This window comes from Panthera tigris, chromosome A1, assembly GCF_018350195.1.
Source record: "Panthera tigris isolate Pti1 chromosome A1, P.tigris_Pti1_mat1.1, whole genome shotgun sequence".
Lineage (NCBI taxonomy): Eukaryota > Metazoa > Chordata > Mammalia > Carnivora > Felidae > Panthera > Panthera tigris.
The window spans coordinates 122,581,772-122,590,748 of record NC_056660.1 but is presented as its reverse complement, the minus strand read 5'-3'; the positions used below and the strand labels follow the sequence as shown (position 1 = coordinate 122,590,748).

General features: G+C 39.9%; 1 protein-coding gene and 1 pseudogene across 1 annotated transcript; both read right to left on the bottom strand.

Annotated features, from left to right (window-relative positions):
- Positions 1–579: 579 nt before the first annotated feature.
- Positions 580–820, bottom strand: LOC122230563 (annotated as a pseudogene).
- A 4,154-nt stretch (positions 821–4,974) lies between these two features.
- On the bottom strand, positions 4,975–8,689 carry SCGB3A2 (secretoglobin family 3A member 2). Its single transcript, XM_007080008.3, has 3 exons — positions 8,551–8,689; positions 5,478–5,680; positions 4,975–5,118 (listed from the first exon to the last, which is right to left on the bottom strand). Exons 1-3 carry the CDS (start codon positions 8,603–8,605, stop codon positions 5,095–5,097), a joined length of 282 nt encoding a protein of 93 aa, XP_007080070.1. The 5' UTR covers positions 8,606–8,689; the 3' UTR covers positions 4,975–5,094.
- Positions 8,690–8,977: the final 288 nt, after the last annotated feature.

The following is an 8,977-nucleotide window of genomic DNA, read 5'->3' as shown; positions in this document are numbered from 1 at the left end:
TCTTTTAAATTTTTTAATGTTTATTTTTGATAGAGAGAGAGAGAGAGAGAGAGAAACAGCCTGAGTGGGGGAGGGGCAGAAAGAGAGGGAGATACAGAATTGGAAGCAGGTTCCAGGCTCTGAGCTATCAGCACAGAGCCCCCTGCAGGGCTCAAATTCACCAATTTGGATATCATGACCTGAGCTGAAGTCAGATGCTTAACCGACTGAGCCACCCAGGTATCCCTAGTGGGTGTTCATTCTCAATTAAAGGATTCAGGGGGTTGTGCACCTGAATGGCTCACTCAGTTGAGTGTCTGATTTCGGCTCAGGTCAAGATCTCATGCATGGTTCCTGGGTTCAAGTCCCACATTGGGCTCTGTGCTGACAGCTCAGATCCTGGAGTCTGCTTCAGATTCTGTGTCTCCCTCTCTCGCTGCCCCTCCTCTGCTTGTGCTCTGTCTCTCTCTCTGTATCTCAAAAATAAATAAACGTTAAAAATTTTTTTTTAATTAAAAAAAAAAAAAAGGATTCAGGGGTGTGAGGCAAAGGTCCTGGTCAGGAATACAGAATGCATCCTAAACACTGGGCCCTCTTCAGTCAGTGGTACTTGTGTAGCCACTTGGGTTTGAGTTCCTTGTATGAAAGAAAGTAGTTGAAAAGCACATACGCTGTCAGCACCATAGAAATCCCAGGGATTCCTTCCTTTGAAACATTCCAGCCATGCCTTAGGAATGAAATCCCCCAACAGTATCCAGCTTGGCAGCTCTCCTAGTATGACATCCATCAACTTCTCCTTCACTGGTATGACGGACACCAGCTTGGAATCTTGGGTGTCCATATATACTTATTTTTAAAAGTGCAGAAACATCTTGAAAAATCACATAAAGTTGTTAGTGGTTTCCTCTAATTTGGGAGATTTATGGACTAAAGGAATGAAAGTTACAGGTATACATACATATAATTATTTACATACATATAATTATTTACATAATTATATGATTATAGTTATATGTAATTTATATTAAATTTTATATAATATCTATTTCCACATTGTTTGTCTTCCCAATGTTTTTAATTATACTTTTTTATTTTGACATTGGTACATACAAGAAACAAAACATTTCCATTACCACAAGGATCTCTCATAGCCCTTATATATCACATGCACTTCCCTCTTACTCCTACCCACTCCTAACCCCTAGAAATCTCTTATCAATTTGTATAATTCTGTCATTTTGAGAATGCTATGTAAATGGAATTATACAGTATTTCAGTTTTTGGGTTGGCTTTTATTCACTTAGCATAATTCTCTAAAGATTCTTCCAGCTTGTGTAGATCAATTGTTTATTCTTTTTTATAGTACTCCATCCTATAGATGTATAACAGTTGGTTTAACCATTCATCCACTTAAGGGCAATGGGGTTATTTGCAGGTTTTGGTTACTACAAATAAAACTTCTATGAATGTTTGTAATAAGTTCTTGCATAAACATGTTTCATTTCTCCAGATAAATGCCCAGCAGTACAATTAGTGAGTCATATGGTGGATGTATGTTTAGTTTTTCAAGAAACTGTCAAATGATTTTCCCAGAGTAAGTTACACTATTTTGCATTCACACCAGCAATTATGAGTGATCCAATTTTTCTACAACCTCATCAGCATTTGGTGTTGTTACATTCATAGTAAGTTTATCAACAATTTCTGCCATAATGTTTATCATCAGTTTCTGCCTAGTTTCTCATGGTCTGTCCTTGGATTCCTTATTAATTCAATCCTCTTTTTGATAGACTCCCAGAAAAACCTCCACTCCCCAAAGATTGCCATATTAAATCTATTACTCAGTTTTCTCTATTTAGCAGATTGAATGAAAGCATAGAGAGTCAGTCATCCTTCTCAAATATGCCAAATGCACCAAGCTTGGAATGAGAGCAATGAATAGCTTAATAATATGAATGATGCAAGAGAACAAAAGGGTCACCCCAACCAGATAAAACCTAACAGAAAATCTACCCATTCAATAAACCAAGCCCAACACAGACTATATTCAGGCTCTGTGCTATGTGCTAAGGATTATCAACATAAATAAGTTTGAGTTCCCCTCCATTTGACTTCAGAATCTAGAAAGGACACTTAGAAATAAGTATGAAAATAAGACTGTTGAAATATGTGTTATGAATATATCTGCTGGTTTAGAATAGCATCTGATGTTTTTTTCAATCAGCAATGAAACACTATCAAAAAGTCTGAAGCAGTGGTCGGGGTGGGGAGAGGTAAGAAACCACCTTTTCTGCTGTGTGGCTAATGGATTGGAAGGGATCAGCTCTGGGAATACAGAGGACATTTGGGAGACTAACACAGTAGTATGGTGAGAAATGACAAGGTTTGGGGAAAATAAGTAACAGGAACAATAATGAAAAATGTATGTACAGATGTAGAAAAGTTTTATAATAAACAGAACTTTCTTAGAGATTAGAAAGTAAGGCTGAGAAAAAGGCATACTGACAATGATTCTCAACTTTCTGACTTAGGCAATCAGGAAAATAGTTGTACTATATACTGAGACAGGAAATTAGAATATGGTAGCATGTTTTAAGTGATAATGAGTTCAGGTGGAGGTGAATTCAGGTGAACATAAAAAAGGACTTCTGGTGGAAGTGTCTAATAGGTAACCATCTCTTTTCCTCAAAAGAGAGATATGGAATATAGCTATAGATTTTAGAGCTCCTAACATGGAAATTATATTGGCAGCTGTGGGAATGCATGAGACTCTCAATGAAAGCCATACACAAAGTGAAAAGAGAAGAGGAATAAATATTCAGAGGAATCAGGATAATAATGGCTATTTAAAGAAACTGAAAATAATGGGCAGAGAGTAAGAAGAACACTAGTGGTGGAAGGAAAGATAATCCAACAGAGCAGAAAATTTCAAGTAGAATGAAGTATCTCAGGTGGCAGCTATTCTGAAGTGGCCAAGTAATGTGGTAAATGACATTATGTTTCCTAAATGAGTCAAGCATAGTCATGTGACTTGGTTTGGCCAATGAAACAGGACTATAAGTGATGTACATCACTTTCATGGGAAAGTTTTAAAAGCTAGCCTATGATTCACTGAGTTCTCTTTTTGCATATGACATGATGATCAGAAATGCTCAAGATAAAGATTATTCCACCAGTTCCTGGTCACAGAATTCACACAACATGAAGAGAACTCTAAGCAACTCAAGATGATCAAACAGTGTGAGAACAAATTAAAATGTTGTGGATATAAGCCTCTGAAATTTGGGATTATCTATTATTGTAGGTGAGCAATCTAGTCTATTCTTACAGACTTAGGTGAAACAAAAAAGGAAAACAGAAAGTTTCACAAAGTGCAACTATTTTAGTTGAAAAAAAACCACGGGGCTCAAAAAATAGCAGGAAATCAATATAATCTTCATAGAGATGTCAGTTAACATGTTAATCAAGAACCAACCAGAAAACATAAATGACTTTAACATTTGGAACAGAGAGGCTATAATGCACAGAATTGATTCAATAGATGATAGAAGATCTAAACAGTCAAAGAGGTGATGGTGAGGCAACCTGGAATGGATAAAGCAGGAAGCCATTAGCAACTTCAGCTGAAGAGCAAAAAAAAAGAGGTGGTGTAACCACTGCCACTGGAGTCGCCTGGCAAAGGCTGGAACCAATGCAGACCTATCCAGCAGGACATGGAGTTTCAGATGTGATATTTCTGGGGACTTCTCCCAAGTAGAAGGGTGAGGAGGCTATACTCAGGCTTTTCCCACTTCCCACCTCCTATGTCCTGCCTGAACCCCCCAGGGTCAGAATGCAGCTCAAATGTCAGCTGACCTGGAAACCCGGGAACCGAGACAGGGAACCTGTAGGGGTTAGCATCACAGAGCCAAGCAGGGGAAGGGTGGGGAATGGATCTGAGGAAAAATAGTCCCAAGAATGGCACAACCTCAGGTCTGAAGGAAGAACAGAGCAGACATTCTTAATGGGAAGAAAGACATTACTGATTTTTCATTAAGGCATAAAAGTGCAGCAGCAAAGAGATTTAATTATCTTCTCAGTGATAGGGCTAGAGCACATGTCACAAAAGGAATAATGAAGGAAGGAAGGAAGGAAGGAAGGAAGGAAGGAAGGAAGGAAGGAAGGAAGGAAGGAAGGAAAAAATATTGACGAGACAAGACATGTAAGCAAAGGCCAGGTCATGAAGGGCCTGTAGGCCATGCTAAGGAGCTGGACATCCATTTTATAGGTTATTGTATATCACTACAATTATATCTTGAAAAGATAATTCTAGTATCATAATAGATGGTGGCATGGGGAAAAGGAAAGGACAGTTCAGAAACTAGTTGCCAAAGGATGATGCAGTGAAGGCCTAACTTGGTGGCAGGGTCTGTAAGACCTATGGAGTGGCCATAGTATAGCCACAAACTTAAGAGAAACTCCCACTCTGGTGATGTAGACTCTAAACCAGTGAAAGACAGTACGCTTGTCAGACAATACTTTGAACACCCTTTTCATTTTATATTTAAAAATATATTTAGCCTGGGTGGCTCAGTTGGTTGAGTATTTGACTCTTGATATCAACTCAGGTCATGATTTCACGTTTTGTGAGATCAAGCCCCATGATTCTCTCTCTCCTTCTCTCTCTGTCCCTTCTGTGCTCATGCTTGCTCTCTCTCTCTCTCTCTCTCTCTCTCTCCCTTCCTCCCTCCCCCAAAATAAATAAATAAGCGTTATTTAAAAAGCTTCTTTAGAAACAAGGGCATAGGAACTTGAGGTGTCTGGAAACATCGTCGAAGAGCAGTTGAAGAAAATGAGAATGTTTAATTTAGACTCAAGCAAGACATAATCATGTCTTCCTGAAAATGTAGGTTCTCTTGATAACAACAGGCTCTCTGGAGTTTATGACCCAAAAAATTATCTACTTAGGCCCTTCTGAATAGACAGACTCCAGAAATAAACATAGGACACAATGAAATCTATTCATTGCTTTATTCATTGTTTTCAGGGGTCACCAGATCTTAGGCTGGAATGAGTTCCAGCCCGCAAGAAGGGGAGTACCTTCCCCTTCTCCTCCATCAGAGCTTAGTGCTGCCATCACACCAAATGCGACAGGGCCTCCTGAAAGGCAGAAGGACAAGAATAAAAATAAAGCAGCTTACATGTACTTAGCATGTTTCCAAAAATAGGCATCAACCTATTTAACCACCATTTTGCTGATGTGGAAATGGAAGCTCAGAGTGGTTAAGTTTCAACAAAGAATCCCTAAGCTGAGAAATATAAAGTCACAACCAGAACACAGGTCTCTTTCATTCAAAAATTCCTTCTAGAAAAGTAGATGTTGCACCTTCCCTGAGATGCCTGGACACGCAAACTTTATATGAGTACAGTCAGTAAAAGGGAAATACATGTCCGGAGGTGAGAACAGAGTGGTTGGGAGAGAGGGGGGAGAGACAAATTAGCCCACAAGCTATAGTTACCAGAAGTTTCTTCACTGCCTCAGAGGCCTCTGGTCCCAGCTCATTCACACACTTTTTTAGCCCTTCTACAAGGTGCTCAACAGAAATGCCCAGAGTTTTCAGAACAAGCTTTAACGGATCCAAAAAGGGGAGAAGGTCGTCCACAGGTAAAGGTAAGGCATTGTTGACAGCTTGTGGCAAACCGTTGGCAAGGAAAGTGGTGGCTGCAGGGCAAAAGGAAAACCACGTGAAACAGGCACATCTGATTCTTATCTGTTACTGCACTACCTTCCACTGTGTCCATCAATGGCTCCATTCCTGCCCCAATTGACTTCCCATGAAAACTTTTGCCTCAGGGCTTTTGCACCTGCTGTTCTGCCTCCTTAAGATGTTCTTTCTCCAGATAGCTACGTGTTTCTTCTCATCAAATATTACCTCCTCAGAAAGGTAGCTAAAATAGCATCACCCATCTCTAACTTCATTTTTTCTTACCATGACCTAAAATAGTAAATATTTGTTTATTTATTTCTTGCCTTCATCCTCTTACTAGTATGTAGGCTCCATGAGAACAAGGAGTATATGTTTTATTCACTTGTCTAAAACAGACCCTGGCATGTAGTAAGCACTCAGTAGATACTGGTGGTTGACTGAATAGGTATATACTTTGCATGTGGCTATCTCCACAGCCCATGGCTTTGAGGCCAAAGAGTAGATTCCATAATGAATCTTTATTTGGGGATATGCATGTCCAGGGAGTCCAGGGAGTTTCAACTTCAACTTCCAACTAATTCAACTTCACACTGCAAATATAACTGAACTCCAACTCTTTAAGAGTTAGCGCAGATGCATAGTTGAATAAAACAACGCTATTCCACTCAGAGAACTTACACAGTCTAGTGGACAATAAAGATCTGTGTATGCCACAGTGAGGCATGTGCTGTGCTAACATTATGGATTAAGCTCAGCGGAAACATAAGAGAAGGGATGACTAATTCTAATGTGGTAGAGTGTTGGAGCAATCTTCCCAGAGAGATGTTGTTGGAGTCATGTCTTTAAGCAAATTCCAGGATCATAAGGTAAAGAAGGGGAGGTGCGTTATAAAAAGGAACAAAATTAACAAAAGCACTGAAATGTTAAGATGAAAGTGCATACACAGGCTGGTGAGCCTTTCAGAAGTGGCTGGAGTGCAGACTTCTAGTGAGGCATGCTGAGGTGGGGAAAGGAGGTAAGGCTGCAAAACTCAGGTGAGGTCAGATTTTTCAGAGCTTTGAATGCCATACTAATGAGTTTGAGATTTTTTTCCCAAGGGCAATGGGGAGGTATCAAGGCTCCTTTATGGAACAATTGCATTTTGTATCTTTGGCTTTAGAAAGATAACTCTCACATAAGAATGCCTGGATGGCTCAGTCAGTTAAGCGTGCAACTCTTAGTGTTGGGTTCAGGTCACGATCTCACAGTTTGTGAGTTCAAGTCCCGTGTCGGACTCTGAGCTGACAGTGCAGAGCCTGCTTAGGATTCTCTCTGTCTTCCTCTCTCTGCCCCATCCCCTGCTTGCATGCACTCTAAGTAAATAAATAAAAACTTAAAAAAAAAAAAGAAAGATACCTTTCACATAGAAGATGAATAAGAAGGAAAATGTAGAGAATGAGAATACATACAATATATATTTTTACAAAACACATGGTGCAGATATGTAAACCCACATATGCATGAGCACACAGATAAGAAAAAAAGACCCTGCCCTAGTTCATTTTTCTTAGGAGTCCTTTTCATTTCCCCATTCAAATCATACAAGAGGAGTCTACGCATCTACTTCCCTTCATCTTCTACCACCTATTTCCTTCCAAAGTTCTCCCCCGGAGGAGGAATATTTATTTCCTCCAACCACCTTTCAATTGCCACCTCTTTCTGTAGATATTTGACACTAGTCACTAAAGACAAACAAAGTAGCCAAGACTGGTTAAGTTACAAATTGATCCAAAATTTCAGTAAAAAGTACAAGCCAAAGTTGCCAATGTGGGTATGGCAGCATCCAGTTTCTCATGATTAATCTCCCTACTTATTTTTAAGGCTTTGGTGAATGTCTTCTCTGTATATACTTATATACTTCCAGGGGAAGACCCTCAAAGCCTCCTGTTCTTTGAATGAGCAATGGTTATCACAGTGCATTTTGCAGATGTCAATATACCTCCAAAAAGAATGGATCAGTTCCCATTCTCCTCCAAGAATCCAACTTCTATACCCCACCTAGAAATTGAACTGTTGGCCTCTTAGTCCTCTCACAGAGCTGTATGTCTATATGTCTCTGTGCATTAGTCTAGCATCGTAGTAACTTCTGTCTGGAAAAGACTTAGCTCCCCTGTCAGATTAAAAGAACCTTGTAAACAATCTTTGTGTCTGACTCATATCTATATCTTCCCATGTTTATCCAAATGCCCAACATGTTGTAGCCATTCGGCAACTATCTGTTAACTGTGTGAACAGATAAATGTAGAAATGTCTCAGGAGAAACAACCTGGCAAGTGACTACAGGTGACAGAAAAAAAAAAAAAATGAACTCCATACAGTTTCAAAAGAAAGAAGTTACAAAGTGAGATTCTGACTCAAGATTAATGAAGATAAGAAAACTAAGGGCACAATGTTCAACAATGTTGATATTTAGTGTGAGTTGGCTAACTTTTAAGTTTATTTATTTTGAGAGAGAGAGCATGAGTGAGAGAGGAGCAGAGAGAGGGAAAGAGAGACTCCCAAGCAGGCTCCCTGCTGTCAGCAAAGAGCCCAATGTGTGGCTCTATTTCTCGAACTGTGAGATCATGACCCTAGCCAAAACCAGGAGTTGGACACTTAACCAACTGAGCCACCCAGGTGCCCCTGGCTAACTTCTTCTGTAGGATTCTTTCAGGATAGTATTTTTATTGGGTTATAGCTTGGTAGGCTGGGATGGGGGTAGGGGGTTGCTGTATCTGAAATCCCTTCTAACCTTTCTATTCCATGGTTCTAAAACTCCCTCCACCATATTCCCCTGGGAGCCTAGGTTTACTAGTAATGTTCCTATTAACAGAAAAGCAGAGGAATATATGTTCAGGCTACTTACCAGAGTAACTGCAGATGCTGAGGGTCACCAGCAAAAACACAGTTACCAGCTTCATGATAGGTTTTCTGCGATATTTACTTGGAGTTTAAAAATGAATTGCAAAGGGCAGTGAATGCACTGAGCTAGTGGCTCCACTCGCTGTGCAGTGTGACAGCTGCTTTTTGCACATGCACATATTTATATACCAGCCATGACCTAAATTTCAGTCACTACCACTTGACTCACCCCAAAGAAGAAGAGCATGAAGGTCATGTTTCCTCACTAAACAAATTGGAGGTTTTTCCATTTTCCTCATATTCCCATGAGAAACAAAGCTTTCACTTGAAGCATTCTCAAGGACCTCTCATAAAAGCCCTTCCTTGCCCAGAGATGCCAGCAGGAGCAGAGAGCCCTAAGAGTCCTTCTCTTGAAATAATATTGCAAAAAG

Coding starts and splice junctions, on each gene's coding strand:
- SCGB3A2 (XM_007080008.3), bottom strand. CDS start 8,605: ATGAAGCTGGTAACTGTGTTTTTGCTGGTGACCCTCAGCATCTGCAGT. Junction 5,681..8,550: donor CAGCATCTGCAGTTACTCTG/GTAAGTAGCCTG, acceptor TTTGCCCTGCAG/CCACCACTTTCCTTGCCAAC. Junction 5,119..5,477: donor AGGCAGTGAAGAAACTTCTG/GTAACTATAGCT, acceptor TCTGCCTTTCAG/GAGGCCCTGTCGCATTTGGT.